The following is a 22,182-nucleotide window of genomic DNA, read 5'->3' on the forward strand; positions in this document are numbered from 1 at the left end:
ATTTACATGTCATTAGCCATACAAGCATATTATTTAGCGCTAAAACGTCGCATTCTGCAAAATGTTTATCGTATTGATTACGCTGTTTTGAATTATTAATATTTTAATTAAAGCGATTAATATTTGATTATATTAAAAACAAATCCGAAACAAACAATATCTTTCCTTATGACCAATATTTTAGGAGTATGCATGTTTAATTACATGCTTTATCTTTTGGTCATGATACCTGAAAATAAATATTATTTCACGCCTTAATAAGTCACGAAACATTGCTATACAGTACATTTACTATTAAAAGCTATTCATAAGTCGCGTCACTTGATTGAGTCTTCTGATTAAATATTGATCAATGTTAATTGCACTGTTTATCAAATAAATTACTAATTTTATGTCACGAACACTGCACCAACCTTTAACTGAATTTAGATAGGATATAGGTTAATAACCATGTTGAACGTTGTTATATATTTTATGTATTTTAGCTGAGGACATACACACCAGATCCATTCGAACAGAATTCAGAAGCTATTTCTCTCTTTTACAAAATGTCGAGGACCAACATCCAATCGTGTTCGAAAGAGATGCAGACATTTCTGAACTTACCAGAGGTAAACACACCTATGTGCCAGAAAGGTTGATAAGATCTAAGTCCACTATGAACCAATCGTGGTACAAAGCATGTGTAATGATTTGCGTGCAAGAACTGCTTAAACTTAAATTATCACACATATCTCTCAGTTAAAGATGCGTATGTCATTAAAACCGTTCAATCGACCTTACGATTGAGGCTAGCAGAAGTACATTAGCATCTCTTCGTTCTCTAACAATAAGATTAAGTTGGTGTCCAACAACACTATATTTCTTTATGTTTAAACCATTTGTCATGGTCATTTCATTATATTAATTACCAAGGCCCGTAAGAATTAAAGCATAATGTCTATTTAAGTATTTAAACATAACCTCTATCTGAAAACAAGTCCGATTAAGGCTTTCCAAGTTATGTTATTTTCAAGTTGGGAAATGCGGTCAAGTACTCAACTCAATCACTACTACAACTGTACATATAGTCGGTTCAATCATGACACGGCTCTTCCAATGTATCATGTTTGGCTAATGTCAAGACCCATAACATACCTGAGATTTGTGCAGAATTATTCCTCTTTGGAAGTAAAATAATAAAATCACAGACAGATCGCAACTTCTTCATGTGATCTTCTTCTACATAAGTCTAATAATTTTTGCTAAGCCCATACCGGTTTTGAAAAAATAATACTAATTGAAAAAAAAATTAGAGTGTGCATAAAAAATCACAAACGTTGCCATTTACCATGCATGTATGTTTGTATTTATATTTTGTTATATTTCTCTCTTTTTGAGTCAATCTTAATTACAATTCACAAAAAAACATAATGTATGTCTTCTAAGTTGTCCAGAACTTAATAGTTGTATTTACTTTTCGAGGAATATAATGTGGCATTTAGTGCGGTACAAATAAAATTTTCTGGTATTTTTACTTTGAGTCATTATGAGCATACGTTTACAAACGACATTCTTATTAATTCATCAATTCTTTTGCGAATTATTTTCAAAATGTCGTCTGTTATTGTTTCCGGAGCTGTTATATACACATTTGTTGACAACGTGGCACTTACGTAAACTCCATTTGGGATAAAACGATCTATGATATTTGCAGTACGTGTTTGTTTAGACAATTAAATTTTTATACATAATCAAAAACCAATCTAGAATCACAGATTCGTTTTACAAACGAATATTAAAATAATAAGAACATATTTATTATAACAAAAAACATGCGCAAACATATTTATAATGTCATGATTTAAATAGGTGCGTGAAGTTGGCACTGACATCAACAATCGACATTCGAAGATCGAGCTGGGGCGAATATCCAGTCAGCTCTGACATCGACATTCGGCAAAAGTCCCGACTATCGAGCTGGGACGAATATCCAGACAGCTCTGACATCGACATTCGGTACTAGTCCCGAATATCGAGCTGGAACGAATGCCGAGTCAGCTCTGACATCGACATTCGGTACATGCCCCGAATATCGAGCTGGGGCGAACGTCGAGCAAACTCTGACATCGACATTCGACACTAGTCCCGAATATCCATCTGGGGCGAATGTCGAGCCAGCTCTGACATCGACATTCGGCAAAAGTCCGGTATATCGATCTGGGTTGAATGCCGAGCCAGCTCTGACATCGACATTCGGCACTTGTCCCGAATATCGAGCTGGGGCGAATGTCGAGTCAGCTCTGACATCGACATTCGGCAAAAGTCACGAATATCGAGCTGGGGCGAATGTCGAGCCAACTCTGACATCGACAATCGGCAAAAGTCCCGAATATCGAGCTGGGGCGAATATCGTGAAAGCTCTGACATCGACATTCGGCATTTGTCCCTAATATCGAGCTGGGAAAAATGTCGAGCCAGCTCTGACATCGACATTCGGCAAAAGTCCCGAATATCGAGCTGGGGCGAATGTCGAGCCAGCTCTGACATCGACATTCGGCAAAAGTCCCGAATATCGAGCTGGGGCGAATGTCGAGAAGCTCTGACATCAACATTCGGCAAAAGTCCCAAATATTGAGCTGGGACGAATGTCGAGCCAGCTCTGACATCGACATTCGGCAAAAGTCCCGAATATCGAGCAGGAGCGAATGTCGAGCCAGCTCTGACATCGACATTCGGAAAAAGCCCCGAATATCGAGCTGGGGCGAATATCGAGCCAGCTGTGACATCGACATTCGGCAAAAGTCCCGAATATCGAGCTGGGACGAATGTCGAGCCAGCTCTGACATCGACATTCGGCACTAGTCCCAAATATCGAGCTGGGGCGAATGTCGAGCCAGCTCTGACATCGACTTTCGGCAAGTAAAGAATATCGAGCTGGGCGAATGTCGAGCCAGCTCTTACATCGACATTCGGCACTAGTCCCGAACATCAAGCTGGGGCGAATGTCGAGCCAGCTCTCACATCGACATTCGGCAAAAGTCCCGAATATCGAGCTGGGGCGATTGTCGAGCAAGCTCTGACATCGAAATTCGGCAGTAGTCCCGAATATCGAGCTAGGACGAATGTCGTGCCAGCTCTGACATCGACATTCGGCAAGTCCCGATTATCCAGCTGGGGCGAATGTAGAGCTGCGACTCCTAAACGTTCATTAGGTATGAAAAGGAATTTGGCCAAAGATCGCAGGCAAAGTTAGCCTTTATTAACTTACACACACAACTTTGTTCTTCTTAATTTAAGTATGACAAACGAAATTAATGAAATACAATAATCAAGTTTGTTATTAAAATCAATTAACTAAATATGTTAACATAAACTACAGGAAGTCGTTTTGCATGCACCCATGTAACAACGCACTTTCGGTTTGAACCCCAAAGTATGATACGCAATCTTGGGTCAAGATTCAACCTTAACACATTTATGCCTAGCATCTAAAAAAGGCCTTGGCATAATGCGGCGTCGCATCAGGGACTGTGCTGTTTGCTTAAAGGAATTTCTGTAAGAAATATTATAAATATAGAAATAAATATACTAGACATCACTAATATTTGAAATACATTGATCCTATTTAGAAGGATTGGAGAGTCCACTAGGCATAAATGGGTTATAGTGCGTTGCACAGATACATGTGAAATTTTATTCTCACGCAAACGACCGCACTTTGGGGGTTTCATAAACAAGAAGAAGTAAATTTAAGGTATATTTATAACTGAGACATATGCTTTGATTTATTGTTTGTTAAATACAGATAATGCCTGTTTAATAGGCCGTAAATATTTTTATAGTATTAACTAGTATCATAATCGAAGATATTTCTTCATTTAATTTTGTTAAATTCAAAAAAAAAAATTGAACTTATATATAAATGTGTCTACAAGCCAAACAAGAACCATTTTTATAAAAATAAGAGCACTACAGGAGTTATTGTTACCTCTCTATAATATACATGTAGAAGCGATGTAGATGAGGTCCATTCAATACAAGAGGCACGCTCAACAAACACATTCGCCCCAGCTCAATATTGTTGACATTTGCCGAATGTCGATGTCAGAGCTTGCTTGACATTCGTCATACCTCGATATTTGGGTCTAGTGCCGAATGTCGATGTCAAAGCTGGCTCGATATTTGCCCCATCTAGATATTCGGGGCTAGTGCCGAATGTCGATGTCAGAGCAGCTGGCTCGACATTTAACCCAGCTCGATATTCGGAACTTTTGCCGAATGTCGATGTCACAGCTGGCTCGACATTCGTCCCAGTTCGATATTCGGGCTTTTTGCCGAATGTCGATGTCATCGCTGGATCGCTGGCTCGACATTCGCCCCAGATGGATATTCGGGACTAGTGTCGAATGTCGATGTCAGAGTTGGCTCGACATAAGTCTCAGCTCGATATTCGAGACTTTTGCCGATTATCGATGTCAGAGCTGGCTCGACATTCGCCACAGCTCGATATTCGAATGTCGAATGTCGATTATCGATGTCAGTGCCACCTTCACGCACCTGATTTTAACAAACTTGGAAAGCGTATAAAGTATATGTTCAGGTACTGTTATCATATTTAAAGTTGACTTACATTGACGAAATATAATATATAATAATATAATATACGTTTGTGTGTGTGTTGTTTATGGTAGAATTCTCTGTTCCTGTGTCAGACTAATGGTTCAACTCTATAACCGATGTTCTAAGAATTAAAAAAAAAATCGGTGTCAAATTTTTGCAAAAACACCAACACATAGCTCACAGTTTGTTTCACCGTATTTTATATGTAGGCTAAACATTTTACGAATGGTCGGGATACGCTGCCCGACCATGTGTTGACGGAGATATAAGGGTAGTATTCTGTATAAATTTTGTGTCAAGTAATTATATCTGCAACGATACACCGACATTTCTTATAAATTTATTGGTGATTGTTTGTATAAGATATGGTAAAACCTTGCCAAGACTTTAGGAGTCACATTGGTTTCCAAAGCATCATGAAAATTGCTCATATTTTTTTATATGAAATCTTATTTTGAACAAATGATTCTATCTTTGAAGAAAAAATACAAAGCTGTCAGCCAGTTATCCAAATACAATTATAATGAAAATATGAGAACTCTAGCCGCTCAGAGCAGTTCAGTTCCTTCAACTGTGAGTTTTGCGCTCTTTTGTACACTTGCGTTGCTTAAGTAACATTCGGAAAGCGTTAAATTTATAAGGCTTCTCAAATCTTTTTCCAGTTCTTCATCTTGACGTTTCATCGATAAACCTAGGGCTTTTTGGTTCGATAACGTATGCAGCTTCAGCCGACTTCGACATTAACCCCCGACCACTGGGATTTAAGTCGTCCGTTTACATATGGCGCCGAAGGCAGACACGGCACATTTACTTATTTCCCTCACATGTACCCATTTATACACCTGGGTGGAGAGGAGAAAGCGTGGGCTTAATTTTTTGCTCAGAAAAATCCAGTGTCCCGAGCGGGATTCGAACCAGGGACCTTCCGATCCCTAGACCAGCATCCTACCACTAGACCACTGTCCCCACAAAACGATGTTTTGCACAATATAAAAAGGCCTGGTTCGAATCCAAATGCTTGGTCATCCGTTCACCAAAGGAAAAGCTTGTTTCACTCTTGATGAAGAGGCTACATGTATGACTTATTGAACTTGGTCAAAATGTGTATTTGAACCATAAAGACTGAGAATACTGAATGTCGGGTGTATCACCGATGTCATGTTTCGGCCACACTTCGACGTCAAAAGTCCAATGTTGCCACAAACAGCTTTTTATTGACATATGCGGATTTTTTAGACACAATTTGAATGCGATGTATCCATGCCCACACGGTCACATATCTTGTTCATATTGTTCTATCAGCTTAAGTGTTCAAATATTTGTTTCAATGAACTTGGTTCAATCGCGTAGAATGATCGTGCTCGTTAAATGATGATTTATTAATTTTGAACTAATTTGAAACACATATCCAGGAGATTTTTAAAATATGTTTTACACAAACATGTTTTTGTTTATATTTGAAATTTTGACAAAATCCGTTTATAAGTTACCGAAAAATTATAAAAATGGAAGTGTTGCATTAAAATCTTTTTAAAGTGTACACCCATGACTTGTCAATTATACGAATAGTGTATCTAAGACATGTGCTAAATACGCGTTTCGTTATTTATATTATTGACCCGGTGTGAGTATTAAAAAATAACATTTTTGTAATGCTTTTATCATAGAAATAACTGAAACAAATATATATTGCAGAAATGTTGATAAATTATGCTTGAATTGCTTTAAAGTGATTACATTTATACTTTTTTTTTATTACACATGCTTTGTGCTACAGGCATGTACACACAGGTAACAACTGGCCTTTGGTGTGATGGGTATTGGCACACTTTCGGAAGAATCGGCGCCCGAAATAAAGTATTTCTGCAAATACTGCCGAAGGCGTGTTAGAATGGGCCCATGACGCAAAAATAGCTGTTTTAACCATTGATAAATTTTTACTCAGTATTGCTTGTAGTTATTATAGTCGTCTGTATACTTTGAATAATATTGTTTACTAGTAATATTGACTGTGCATGCATATAAATACATTTGCTATGAATAGCTGGACATTTTTTCACACTTGCTTTGTATTCATGACTTTGTATGAGCATTTAAATGGGCTATTATTGATATACTCCAGCAGGAAGGGGTTATACTACAGTAATTCGATTTGTGTAAAAGTTATTATTGTAAAGTGTACATATGCAAATATATCAATAAACACAGTGAAATTTAATACATTTATTTGCATTAAATCAATTGCAAAACACTGTGATAAGACACTGAATACCGGTAACTAGACTCAGACAAAAAGTTACGCAACAAACACACACAAATAAATAACATTGGGGTCATGTCAAATGATTTACACATTCCTGTGTTATATGAACTTAAAAGTACATGAATTGAAAAACAGATTGTGGACCAGCTTCAACATTTTTCAATTGATTGAATTTAAATTTAAAATTGCCAACACCATAAATACACTTAATAGTACACTTACACATGTGACAGAAACGTTTTTATCACCAGTAATAAACAACTTTCAAATGTATTCGTCATCGAACATATCTGACAGTTGCTGCGGTGATTTTATTAACGTTTGTTGTAGTGTTTATATGTATAAATTGTATTCTGTATAAGCTTAATGCACATGTATTGATTCGTACAAAGATTTCGTCACCAAAGCCATTATAAAGGGACCTTTTCACGTTTTGGTAAATTGGCAGTATTAAAAAAAATGTTTCAGATTCGCAAATTTTCGTTGCTGTTATGATATTTGTGAGGAAACAGTAATACTGAACATGTACCATGCTTTAAAATATCCATTATATGCATCTTTTGACGATTTAAAAACCTGAACATTATAAAGCGTTGCAACGCGAAACGATTGAATAATTTGGAGATATATGTTGTTGTCGTTATATTTTGTGAAATGACGAAGATTGATTATATCAAAGACATATAAAATACATATATGTATTTTATAGGTCTTTGCTTATATAAAGTATACAATACATCACTCATTGTATGAGCACGGATGGCCGTTAATCGTTAGACTTTTACTCCAGGGTTCAGTGGTTCGAGCCAAGTTGAGGGTTATCGGGGGTACTTATTTTTCTTTCTTTAATATTATTCTTTTCCTTACTGGAGCTATTTAGCTCCAGTTTAATGACAAACTTCAATATATGCCAACATCTGTGAAAAGGTCCCTTTAAATTATGAATTAATTATTTGCATAATATCATTCAAAGTGCTTTATGTCGTTGTTATTTTGTCGTTTACTATGTGTTTCAGATTGTATGCGTTGAATAAACGTTTAGATAATTTCTTTTTAAGCTCGTCTTTGAAATAAAAGTCAAGATATTTTGATCGCCCCGGCGTCGGCGTCAAGTCTAGCTTAACGTTTATCGAAAAGATGCATGTTATTCCATTTTAATACAGTTATTCCATATATTAAAATGAACTCATATGTCAAGTTTGGAGAAACTGTTTTAGACTTTGTCAAAATAAGTGTCTGTTTTAATAAATGTTTATACTCACTGTAAAGCAAAGTTAAACTTTTTCGTTAGAATTCTCAGAAATAGAATGAGAGATTGTATAGGACTCTCCGCATGCAATAAGAGAGGTTATATTATGTCCATTGACGTAACTCAGTCTATTCGTGCCAATGCCCCTCTGTCTTCACGTTCGTAGACATACAGTGTGTCCCAATTGGTATTCCTACATTTTCAGCGAGAGCATTGAAATGTTCAGGTATTGATTCAAATATAAATTCTGAAATTGTGCATCTATGAGTTTTATCATCCTATGGTTGAAAATAAACAAAAGTTATGAACCCTTTTCAGTTATACTCTTTTTAACATGCTGATTATTTATACAAAACTAATTATCAAAATATATTTTTAGAAATTATCATAAACAGAGGAGTCCTTAACATATACTGTCTGTAACATGCTGTTTATTTATTAACAATTTATTATTAAAATATTTTTACAAAATTATCTAAAAACAAAACAGTAAAATGTGCTTTATTTGTTTTGTATCACCGTATACTCAGTGTCTAGTTTAATATGTTTTGGAAGTGATACCCTTGAGTCAACACTGGACACACCGGCTCATGGGTCACGCGTTTTGAAAGACTTATATGACAAAATGAGTTGAAAGTTTCATCCGCATCTGAAACCGCAACTCATGTAATTGTAATATTGGGCAAGTTATTTACAATATGGTCTCTACACCGTATTTGCTACTGGGTTCAGAACTGGCCACAACCTTAGAGCCATCTTAATTAATTTAGATATCAAAATATATTTTACAATATCCTCTGAAACCACAATACTCAGATAAGTAGTACACTGTATTTTGATTGGGGCATTTTATTAGTCGCATACAAAGGTTTTTAAATCATGCACCACTGGTAAAAATTTGTCATACTGAAGGGATCACATTTTCATTAAATGTACTTGCTACATATTACAACATGTGGCATCGGAGCTGTTCTTTGTCATTATTGTGACAAGAACTAGTTCAAGTGTAAGACATCTATTCTCCATTAATGACATCTTCTTAAAAAATGTGATTTCTATTGTTGGAAATTTATATATATATATATATATATATATATATATATATATATGTATATTTATATTTATATTTATATATTTTTTTTATTATTATTTATTTATTTAAATAAAATTTATGTGCAGATTGATCTTATCAATGCCTCACTTTGAATGGGTATATTGAAAAATAAGTTTAGCTTTATAACTTTAGAGCGATTGAGTTGTTTTAATAACTTAATACATTATATATAGATGTCTTACATCCACTTCAGCTTGGGAATGGGTCGAAGACAATGTCAAGATAACCAATAGCATATATAGAATACAAATGAAAATTATTATAATAATAATAATTAAGATGATAATAATAATAATGAAATTATAATATTTAATATAAATCCGTTTTAGTTAATTGCTGAAAGTCTTATCCCAGCTCCATAACTCAAATATGTACGCTAATATTATAATAGGTGCTCCCTTATTTACGGACAAAAGCTTATTAGTTGTCCATTTATTGTAATATGTCAGTAAATATCAGGATATCATTGTGTATAAAAACATTATTATTTTTTCAATAAAAAAAATAATTCAGCCAACCAATTAAATCGTATTAATTGCTTGATGAACAAAAAATTCGTTTTACATATTCCAAGCCAGTTATTCATATCTTAGCTTGTGTGCTTTTGTGGTATTTGTTTTGCCTCAGGAATTCAAAGTTGGTCAAGTTGGCGTTGCGTAGTGGATATGGTGTCCACCGAGCGAAAGTGAGGTCTCGTTGTCAATCCTCAAAGTGGAAAGATTACCCGAAAGACACCAATTACTGGTTCTACCCAGAATAATATTTCAATAAGCCTCATGTTTTTGATGCGATCGAGCTAAATAATTATGGTTCATCTTAAGTTGGCTTAAGCTTTTGATTATAACTAAAAATTTATAACATAAAGTGATTCAACGTATCAAAACAACGCGATGTGTCAAATAAATGTTGATTGCTAGGATTCTCGATGAACAAGTGGGTAGAAATGAAACAGATCTGTTTTGCAATGAAATATTTCATTAATACACCTGTCTCGCATGTTTAAATATTATTTCGCCTCCTTTTGTCACCTTCATCCGTAGACCATATGCCTTTATCAATACATGACAATAACACATACAACAAACATAGATATATCGGTAATCATATGAGCTTATTTATCCATTTTCATCCTTTTATGCTTAGCCGATGTATTCAGTATGGCAAGAAAATCACTTCACATAATGTATTTGCACGAAAAGGAATAGTAGCTGAATAGATAATGCTAAAACACTGTCATCAACTTGTAAGAAAATTGACGTACATACACACTGATGTTATATTTAGAACAACTATTGAATCAATGTGTCATTAACCGTTAATTGCATGTATGGAAAGCAAGTAAATACAGCATAGTCGGCGGTTTGTTCGAAACACTATCTTATAAGAAACATGATTTATTATCTTTTAAATAATTTTAGTTTTGTAACAGCGAATAAAGCATGGAACAACAATTAACCTATCCTTGTCAATTTGTCCTACTCCAATATGATATGTTACCGTTTTTCCAGACCTCACGCATATAGTTTCTAAAAATGATAAAGCCAGAATATTGGCTAATTGTAATACGCGTGTCTTCAAATTTGTGTAAGCTAAATTCATAATTGGAAACAAGCTTTTTTAGCCCAGTTATTAGCTGTTTATTAGCTTTTTAAACTCATTTACCGACTGAGTCCATTCTGCTCAGTCGGATGGACTTCAATCATGAATTGCCTTACTGGCCGTTTTTAAAGTAAATTTGTGTTGCCAGCTTATCTACTTGATGTAGTTTTCATAAAAGTTCTTATATTCGGTAAAAACTGTACCGGGAAATGCCATGCATATTGTTTTAAACCAGGGAACGTCTATTTTATTATATCATAATGCCTAATGGTTTCAAAAATGAATGAAAATCTTATAACTTTATTTGAGGTGTAAACTTCAGAGTGCAGTAAGGTATTGCAAACATGTGTTTGAAAACAACATATGAATCTCTTGTATAGAAAACAAACTTTCATGCATTTAATACATTATTTTATGATCGGTGTCGTGTTATTAATGATTTGATGTTGTTGTTTTTTTAATGAAAATTCTTATCCTGACTTGCGTTTAGCTACTCTGAAGTTATGTGTGTGCTTTTTGTAAAACTGAAGGTCAGTTATAATTTGTCAAATTAGACCTAAGTGATTACAAATACAAGGCATTTATTAAACTATAGTATTACCATGTGTTGCAGAGATTCTTTAATTTAGATTTGCATTCATTATGTTGTCACAAACGACAATATTAAAATGCAAACACGAAACGTCGATTTGTTTACATTTCCTACTTTGACCTTCCCGACTTTGTGCTGAAATAAAAATTACATGTACATTCAGAGCAATGAGATCGCTTGTTACAAAAGTAGGCGTTTCTGTGTCGTCAAACGGAAAATGACAGTGAAAGTAAAATGTTAAGTGCTGAATTTAGCAAGAAACATCCGTTGATTTTCCTTTTGACCTTAAAGTCAGTATATATTATTTAAATGTAAACATTTTATTCTCGCAATCTTAAGAAAAAATATTAATATAAGCTATGAATTTTAACTTAAATTAAATAACAATCTTTACTGGAACCATCAGTAAAGTATTGTTTATTTCAGAGAAATACAGGGTTCCCGCTGTCGATCGCCATTGGCGCCAATTGCGACAAAATAAAAAATCTGGCGACAAAATTTCGTAAATGGCGATTTTTAAAAAATCGTCATTTTTCTGCATTTATATTTTCTTAAAATGCCAAAAGACGCTGTGTTTACCAGCCGCTTTACGGCAGTCGTAATACTATAGATTTCCATGATGTAAGCGATACAGCTGTTTTCAATGGAGCGTGGAGCTGACTGCATACTACCGCAAAGTGCCATGTTATGGTGATAATTGCGATTATCTGGAGTGTTGTTGCAAGTTATCTTAATTGGTCGGCAGTTTTATTGCATCAGAGATAAGGCAATATTGAAATATGCCGACTTTGCGCTTAAATGTGAAGTGTTTGTCACAGTGTTCGAAGCAGATTCAAGACCATTAAATTGACAACAATGACAATCAAAAAGGTAAGAATCGATTGTTTTTAGAAAAATCGGGTGTAATTATAGAAAATAGTAAACCATTTTACATGTATTGGTTCTATTTAAACGGTGACATATTTCTGTTTCACTCGTCAAAATAGCAAGTTCAGAGTGTAAAACGACTTTTAAAAAGTGAACATTAGATTCTGCTAATTTTGAGACTCATTCAAAATGCAAACGTTCCCTTCCCTAACATTCACCAGCTAACAAACAAAAACCAAACAAAGACAGTTGTTTATCAGAATTTTATTTCCTTCAATATGATTTCCAACACACAATCTATGCTGTATGAACTCTTTATATCCTCATCACTTATCAATTCACTCACTACCGAATGTACTGTTTTAAGAAAGGTAAACATAGTTAAGCACATTTATATTATTCATAAACTACACATTAATTGATTATTATTAGTTTAATATTAATATTATATCTCCCTTTTTGTATTTTCAGAATACCATAGAGCTTATGAAGCACCAATACTGCAGCAACATATTCAGGCTGCTAAGAAGGTGTCAATCAACAAGAGTTACAACTGATTGAATGTGCCTTTATTTAATGAACAATTTTAAATGTGTTGTTATTATAAATACTACTGTTATTAAATCAATTCCTTTAACATACTGTAAATGCTCATTTTTTTTGGTATTATAATAACATGATCTTCATTGCCCAAATGTTGCCCCAGTGTGGCGACAACTTTTTTAATTTGGCGAAAGTAAGTGGCGACAACTTTTGAAAGCCCAGAGGGAACCCTGAAATGTACAAAAATCAGTTTTACGCAGATTCCAGAAATGTTTACTCGTATTTGATGTAAAACCAAAATTTCCCAATATTGAAAAATTCTTGAATACACGAAGGAATTTTCTGCTGTATATAAGAATTTTTTCTGCAATGGAATATTGTTTTGAAGTTTCAGGTTGCATTACTTCTAAACGACCATTGTAGATGTTCATTGATCAACTGTTTATATGAGTACAGTAGAGAAATACTGACAAAAAAAATGTTTGTACGGTCGCTGCCTGAACATGTTTATTAATGCTGTAATAGTTAATAGTTCATTGTCTCTTCACATTCACGTTATTTTGTGTCTGTCTTAAGGTGATATTGATTTTTTAAACATTATTCTGTACAAATATAACCTCCATTATGACCCCGACACCAGTACTTTTAGATAACGTGTTGAAAGTGTTAAATCCAGATTGCATAATTTAAATATTCTTTATACAATTTTCTTAAATTCAAAAATGATAAATTATCATAAGTTGAAAAGATAGCGCTTTCTCATTTAACAAATCTAGATCGTCTGGTGTTATAAGACCTCGTGCATTGTACTCGATCTATCACCAGTGTGCACTCAACACACTGGAACGCTATGCCATGTCATGAGGTCTAGTTTGCCTTGAAACATGAACCGATGATGGAAGAAAAGCATCCTTAACAAATCGATGCATTATGTATTCATGTTAAGTTACAGTAATTTCTATGATCTTGCAACAATATATTTTACATAATTTTGCTTTTAATTAATTTAGATAGAAATTTGTCATTTTAAATATTTGTTTCTCAAACAATTTTAAATGGGATCTTATTTCTCGTACGTATTTGTTTTTGATTTTTTTTAATAATTTTATAAACTTCTATAACGAATGCCACAATGCTGGTATGTATTCAATATAAGCAGTAAAATGGGGGTTAATTCTCGCTTTAATGCGTGAAAAAACACACTGCGGTGATATCCCCTGACACTCCTAAGTACAGACCAATAATTAACATGAGCTTCAACACCAAAGTTTTTTTTAAAGGCGGTCACCCAACATTTAATCACCGTGTCATGTTACATGATCTGTTGTATGAATTGTCATGTTTTTATAAGCAATTGGTAACTTTTCTATAAATAGACAATGGTCTTATTTCTCTGTAGTTTCATTTTTCTTATATTTAGACGGCTATATCTATTTGAGAAAACTATCCATAGTACAATCTCAATATTTAAAATAGCAGCCTTTATTATTTTGAAAATACTTTAAAGACGTTAAGTTCTGTGTAACGTTATTTTTCACTCTTAATTAAATCACATATATTTTCATATTAAATATAGAAGAACATTACATACATTATATGATAGTTTACCACAAAAGGTGAAATACTATTTATTGTTACTCAGTGTTCCATAAAACAGAGAGACAACAAAACACACTGAAGTTACAAGCAAACTCCTAGGCGGAAGTATAATATCACATGCAATGCCCAAGTCTATAGATGTATTCTTCAAAGAAGCCCATTTCATGAAACAGGAAGTGATTTAGTGTACTCAAAGCCGATTGTCAGACACATAGAACAGGTATTTAGTTAGGTTTGGTTTCATAATTTTTAGACTTAAAGCACGATAAACTTTTCCGTTGTTTGTGTCAGTATTTACTTCATACTTATTTAAGTTATAAATGTGTTATAAGTTGTCATAAACGTATTATCGCAATAATAATTATTTGTTTTAAAACCGAAAGTAAAAGCCACTGTTATAAATAAAAGCGCGTAGCCATGGTTGGTTTTTGCTGGGGTTTTTCTTAAGTTCTTGAGAGTTATGATTTAATTTCATTAGCTGTGCACTTGATGGATCGGTCCTTAAAGCCTGAACCTAGTCTTATCAAATATCATACGACAAATTTAGTTTATTACTTAAATGATTAGCTCACAATAATAATTTATTTATTCGAATCAATGCGACGATGATTTTTTTATCCTCCGATATTTTTTGTATAACTTGAAATATTTTAATTATTTCAAATGGTTACGGTTTATTTTGCCCTAAATTATTTACGGTTTATTGGTAATGTTCATGCATTTGTGTTTATTATGACATTCGTGGTTATACAGTTACAAATTAAAGCAGAACTGTTTGCCGGTAATCTACAGGGTGCAGGATCACGTGAATGTGGTGTTCACAATTGAACGTTAAAAGATCGAAGCACACTGGTTAGTGTTGCTTTTTATTTCAAATAACATTTTTAAACATTTTTTTTCTTAAGAATTTCAACGAGTGCATAAAAGACAGTTTTGTATGAATCATTTGAAATTTCACGTTGAGTGCTGCATAACCTTGATCGACACCGATTTCAGACGTATTAAACGATTTATTCTTAAATCTAATGATATCAAAAGAAGAATTTTAAGGAAGAATTATAGATTTTTGCCAAATTATGAGAAAATTCCTTCGGAAAAACAGCATAAACTGGATGATCAGTACATATTTCAACAAAATAATAGTTAAAAATATTGCAATTCAGTGGTTGCTATTCCAGCATGTAGAGTAATTACTGTGCTTCAAATACTAAAATTTGATAGTACTCAATGAAAAATGAACGAAGATATAGTATCTTTTGATACGAGGTATGCATGATTTTGTAGACACTTCGATACCCGATAAAGGACACTTAGGATAACGGAAACTCTCAGCAAATTGGGCACTCTGATATCCGAGTTTTAGCTTCTACTTGAAATGCGTTTATTTATATTGTTACTATTCTTACCAAGGTGTTTGCTATCCCAGCATGTAGATAAATTCCTGTGCTTAAATACTGAAATTTGATAATGTTCAATGAAAAACGAAGACAGGGTATGTTTAAAAAAAGGTATGCATGATGTTGTAGACACTTTGATAACGGACACGTCGGATAATGGATACTTTTAACAAATATGGCACGCTGATATGGTGTAGACCGACGAGAGAACCGAGATGTCGTGCCTTAATTGAATATGCCATGAAAAAAAAATCATGCTCATATTCGAAAGGGATAAAGAAATGAAGCAAATTTTCGATGATTCGTTTTTTTATTTCCGTCAGTCCAGAAATTGTTATTTATAACATGCTCTCTATAACAGTATTCAACAGCGAATTTTGTTGTTCTCTGTTATCGAAGTGCCATATATTATTTAAGTGTCCGCATTACCGGCGTGAACGTAAATCGTTATTACTTGTCATCTAGCAAGACGCGATCATTAATTGCATGTTTGGCGAAGAACCCGTGTTTGTTATTTTTAGCGGTTCAATATATCGAATTGGAATCGCAAAATAGAACTATGGAAATAGCAAACAAAATTAGTATTGCAAGTATAGTTTTACAATTTGCTTTAGGTCTGCCTTTCAGATTCAATGTAAATTTTGGAAAATGTCCGACACACATTTCATTGTGGCAGCAATAGACTTCGGGACGACTTATTCCGGATACGCGTTTCAGCTTACACAAGACTATGACTCAAAGAATCCTACCTTCAAGATCATGAGTCCACAAGCCTGGAACAGCGGTAAAACTCAACTGACGTCAATGAAAACTCCGACATGTCTTCTGTTAGATAACAACGGCGATCTAGACTGTTTTGGTTACGAAGCAGAAGAGAAATACGCTAACCTTTGCTTGGATAATGACCACGGTAACTGGTACTACTTCAGGCGATTTAAAATGAGGCTCCACGATTCCAGTGTGAGTATGCAAAAAAGAGATCTGCTGTAAACCAACAAAGTGATGTTAATGCCGTAAAAATCAAATGGAGCTCATTTACCAAAAATATTATAGCTTTATCATATACCATGCCATTTTGGTCTTATCAAACTCTTTATTGAATGATAATGCCATATACTTTACAGGGATTTGGTCAATACAAGTTTGATATAGAGTAATTTTTTCTTTTCAGATTTCTATTATAACTGTTAGTTATATCTCACTTAATACTTTGGAACATTTTAAACACTAACCAATCGCTGTGTTGATAACGAGATGTCATACTTTTCTCAGGGCTTGGGTACCCATACCGAAATGGACGACGAGTCTGGTCGTAGGTTACCAGCAATCAAAGTGTTCAGTCGGTCAATAGAAGCACTGACAAGTCATCTGTTCAAACTACTAGAAAACAAAAGCATCAGTGTCAAACCAACGGAAATCAAATGGTTGCTTACAGTTCCCGCCATATGGGACGACACGGCGAAAGGTTTTATGCGAGAGGCTGCCAACAGAGTAATCATTTAACAAATATTATTAGGTTTTAAACACCTTTACTCTCTAAGACTAAAGACATAGTATAATTGGGTGCCCATATTCTCTGCAAAGCAGAACAATATGCGATTGTTCAGGCGAATATAAACGATACCAATTTACATTTGATCCATTACCCCAATACATTCACTTTTTTTATTCAGGCCGGCATTTCATCTGAAAACCTTACAATATGCCTTGAACCAGAGGCTGCTTCTCTTTTCTGTCAGTATCTTCCGGTTGAGAAGTTCAGCATGGGAGGCGAGAAGGGATTCTCTGACTCCAAGCCGGGAACCACATACATGATTGTTGATCTCGGAGGTAATATATGCGGATGAATGTCTTCGTGGGTTCAGGTTGCTTTAAAGACTAGTTCCCATTCGTCATCCCGGTCTGCGACTTTCTTCATTCACTTTATTAACCAACCATTACGAAAAATATTATCACAATTAATGTACCATCTATAATTGATACCGATATTTATTACCTTTAAACTTTAAACAAATAAAATACTATTTTACTTAATGAAACCGGCCTTGGCGAAAATTATGTTTTATTATTCAAAATTAACAAGGTAAAATAAATTGATTTCTCTCTTAAAGCATAGTTTACGATATTTATTTAGTGTATTGTCATGGGAACTTAAAAACAACTGTTTCCCATTTCCTGTAGGTGGAACGGCAGACATAACTGTTCACGAGAAGGTTGCTGCGGGCAATCTGAAAGAAGTACATCGAGCCAGTGGAGGACCCTGGGGTGGAACATTCGTGGACAGCGAGTTCATCCAACTTATCAGCTCCATTGTTGGAGGTCCCATCATGGCCGCTTTCATGAAGGAGCAAAAGTATGACTACCTGGAACTCATGCGTGAGTTCGAAGCAGTCAAGAGAAAGATTGGTCGTGGCACAAAGGACACGATCAACATGAAGCTGCCCGGGTCTTTAAACGAGACCTGTCAAAAAGTTGTGAAGAAAGATTTAAAGCAGCTCATCAAAAACGCAGGAAAAGATAAGCAGATTACCTTCGTCAGCGATAAAGCCAAGTTTGATGCAAAGCTTTTGCAAGGTTGCTTTCGCAAGGCAACTGATAAGATTGTGGCTCACATGAAGGCAATATTTGAAAAAGAACCATGCGGAAAGAACATTTCTATGATACTGATGGTCGGTGGTTTTTCTGAGTCGCTATTCGTCCATGATGTGATTAAAGAGGCCTTCGGCAACAAAGTCGGGTTGTCGATTCTGATCCCAAATGATGCTGGAATATCGGTTGTTCAAGGAGCTGTCGTATTGGACGACGCCACGAACCATTACGTCTCGTATCTGAGGTTCACGTATGGCGTTGCAATTTCACCTGAGTTTGAGGAAGGAAAACATGACCCGAAGCGTCGCATCGTTGTTGATGGTGTTGACCACTGCAGCGGTTGTTTTTCTACTTTTATTAATATCGGAACAGAGGTGAAGATTGGTCATAAAGTAAATGAAACATACCAAAACACAGTCGCCAATTCTACTTCAGTAAAAGTAAAAGTATTTACAGCCAATGAAACAAATCCAACGCCGACTTATGTGGACGAACCAGGTTGCAGATCCATTGGATCACTGGATGTTACCATTAAGAAGTCACCCAAGCTGAGAGACATCGCGGTGGAGTATATTTTTGGTGACACAGAACTTCATCTCAATGCGTATGATGAGGAAACCAAGGAACCATGCCAAGCCAAACTAAGATTGTTCGAATGAAGAAGATGCTGACTGCAGACAATTAGAGATACATGTATGTTTTCTTTAAAAAAAGTTGGCCTTTTAAACACACGTCTCATAAAAAAACAGCTTTCATTATGTTGCCCATTAGCAAATTATTGATATGTTTTTGAATTATTTGATACAAGGTAGTGATTGTATTGAGACATTACGACTTCCTTTAAATTCGGCAACGACCATTTATTGGACATTCATAAACATGTCTCACGTGTTCTTTGTGGCAGTCGTTTGCTTTTTTGGCCTACGCCAAGTGTTTATTATCGTATAGCACAACTTTTGTTATTAAACATGCACAATATGATGGAAAGTTAATATGACTACTAGTATTTTCATTTTATTTACGTGTTTGGTTGTTTCCACTGAACGCTAGTTTATGTATTTTAGATCGTTTTTTTCAAATAGGATTTTTCTTAATTTACTAATAAGGTATTTTATCTCTTAAAGATTGTGTTTCTTTGTATTTAAGGACATACTGTTATGAAACTTCTTCAAACTGCTGATGCATAAATTGCAATTGTCTGTGATTTTAAGATTTTATGTTATTGTATAAACTTGTGTACTAGTATATACTTGTGTTATAATCAAAAAATTATTTTTAGATTGGTTATATAAGTATTTATTTGGATTATAATCGACAATTTATTTTTAGATTCATATAATAGTAAATACTTGTTTTATAATCAGAATTTATTATTTAATTTTATATAATAGTATATATTTGTGTTATTGTAAAAATAATGATTTGATAATGACTCATTTATAAGAACAATCCCTTGAGACTTCGCGACTCAACTACGCTGGCCTTATATGGCAATGTGAAAATTTTCGCAATACGCGACTCAATCAAAATGTTACCGTACATGACAAACATGTCATCGTCACTTACCCAACATGGCAATCAACAAAAAATGGCATCGGACATAAGGTTTTTACAAATAAACAACCATCGACCATTTAAATTATTAACTATATGATTATTTAAACGAAAAAAAAGTTATCATATGTAGATCTAGATGACCAGTAAAGATATAATTACCTGTTAAATATATATCAAAACACCACTATAATATCATTACATAGACTGTGCATGACTTTAGACTAAATTCGAGTGTTTCATGTTGCCTTCATGTGTTTGCTCCTGCATGTGTACTTATCTGTTCATAGTTGTTGTTACACCACTTTGATTGTAGAAAATCTGTATTTTAATGTAATTAAATTAACTCTAGATATGCCGACTATTTATTCCCATTAGTGTTATGCAAGTCCCATTATTTAGTGATGCAAACTTGCTTTCAATGGTGCAAATTGCCTTTAAAGATTTTTAATGCAACGCTTATTAACGGTGACGGATAACTTGGTACCCACAGGTATACTAATAATATTGAAGAAAAAAATAACGTGCCAATCATCATTGGTTGATTTATATCTGAGTTTCCATACCTTTAGCACGAGATGATAAAATACTTGGGAAACAACAAAAATAGAAGATCATTTTCGGCTCTCGAAAACGCGTTCATCTAATTTTGCATTCAGCACTAAACCTAAGTTTTAGTGCAAGAGACGGCAATGCATGCACGGCCATAGTTTTGTTTTCTTTATTGAAATAAAGTATTCTTACCTCAAGTTTCATCATTTGATGTAATAACATTCACACCAACTCATCTTCGACTGTAGTCCCATCTAGCCGCCAACCAGCTTCCTCAAGGCGTCTCGGTTTCGGGCGAGTCTCTCTAGCTGCCCCCATGTTTGGCCCATCTGCTTAGCATATGCATCCAGGTCACAGCGCCATGTGTTTCTATGCCGCCCTCTGTTCCTTTTCATTTGGGGGCTCCATGTGAGAGATTGCCTCGTCGTATTGGATGCAGGCTTGCGAAGGGTGTGACCTATCAACCGCCAACGTCTCTGAAGAATGTCTTCTTGAACTGGCTGCTGCTTTGTTCTTCTCTATAATTCTTCGATGGAGATCTTGTCTGGCCAGCGGATCTCGAGGATCTTCCTGAGGCAGGTCTTGATGCAAACACGTATTTTCTTTATGGTGATGACAGTGGTTTTCCAGGTATCTGCTCCATAGAGGAGTAGTGGCTTCACGATGGTATTGAAGAGCCTAATCTTGGTGGTGATGCCAATTTCGCTGGATCCACAGATGTTCTTCAGCTGATGAAAGGCTGCTCGTGCTTTACCGATGCGGGTTCTGACATCTGCATCCGTTCCTCCATAGTTGTCCATAACGCTGCCGAGATAGGTGAAGCTGTCCACCTCCTCAAACGCCTTGCCTTGGATTGTGATTTGTGTGCCAATTGGATGCATTGTTAATGAATACCTTGCTTTTCCCTTTGTTGATGGTGAGGCTCAGTCTAGCTGAGTTGGTCACTTCCATAATTGTCTTTTCCTGCATCTGTCGTTGTGTGTGAGAGAAAAAAGCCAAATCATCGGCAAAGTCGAGGTCTTCCAACTGTCTCCACAGTGTCAAATGAATTCCATTCCGCGTCTGCTCCGTCGATGTATTCATTACTCAGTCTATGGCCAGAAGGAACAGGAAAGGTGATAGTAAGCAGCCTTGCCTCACACCGGTCTTACTTTTAAAGGCATCTGTGAGCTGTCTGCAATGAACGATTCTGCAGGTCATTCCTTCATTAGACTTTCTGATGATGTTGGCGATCTTTTCTGGCACTCCGTAGTGTCTCAGAAGTATCAAGAGGGACTCCTGGTCAACGCTGTCGAACGCCTTTTCATAGTAAATAAAGGTGACATACAACGGCGAATTACACTCCAGGGATTATTCCAGAATGATGCGCAGGGTTGCGATCTGATCCTCTTTCCACTTTGTTGGAATTTCTTCTTCTTCCCATATCTTGTTGAAGAGTAGGTGTAGTAGCTCCACAGTGGTCTCCACGTTAGCCTTAAGCGCCTTTGCCGGTATGCTGTCAGGTCCTGCAGATTTGCCGTTCTTCAATTGCTTGATGGCGCTGATGATCTCTTTCTTTTTGTAGTGCAAAACTTGATTGGCAGATCGCTTGTAGCTGCCAGAATCTGCGGTGGCTGACCTTTTGAGTAGCCCCTGGAAGTGTTCAATCCACCTCTTCAACTG

The 22,182-nt window shown here is 35.3% G+C and overlaps 1 protein-coding gene across 1 annotated transcript in view; it reads left to right on the forward strand.

Moving 5' to 3' along the window:
* The window catches only part of LOC127855871 (heat shock 70 kDa protein 12B-like), a 169,146-nt gene extending 150,073 nt beyond the window's left edge, over nt 1-19,073 (forward strand). Inside the window, exons 2-5 of the mRNA XM_052391762.1 lie at nt 16,453-16,785; nt 17,098-17,316; nt 17,499-17,655; nt 18,007-19,073. Of these exons, the coding sequence (XP_052247722.1) occupies nt 16,453-16,785; nt 17,098-17,316; nt 17,499-17,655; nt 18,007-19,073 (1,776 nt within the window). The remainder of the gene's footprint in view (nt 1-16,452; nt 16,786-17,097; nt 17,317-17,498; nt 17,656-18,006) is intronic.
* Nucleotides 19,074-22,182: the final 3,109 nt, after the last annotated feature.

Source organism: Dreissena polymorpha, chromosome 13 (genome assembly GCF_020536995.1).
Source record: "Dreissena polymorpha isolate Duluth1 chromosome 13, UMN_Dpol_1.0, whole genome shotgun sequence".
Classification (NCBI taxonomy): domain Eukaryota; kingdom Metazoa; phylum Mollusca; class Bivalvia; order Myida; family Dreissenidae; genus Dreissena; species Dreissena polymorpha.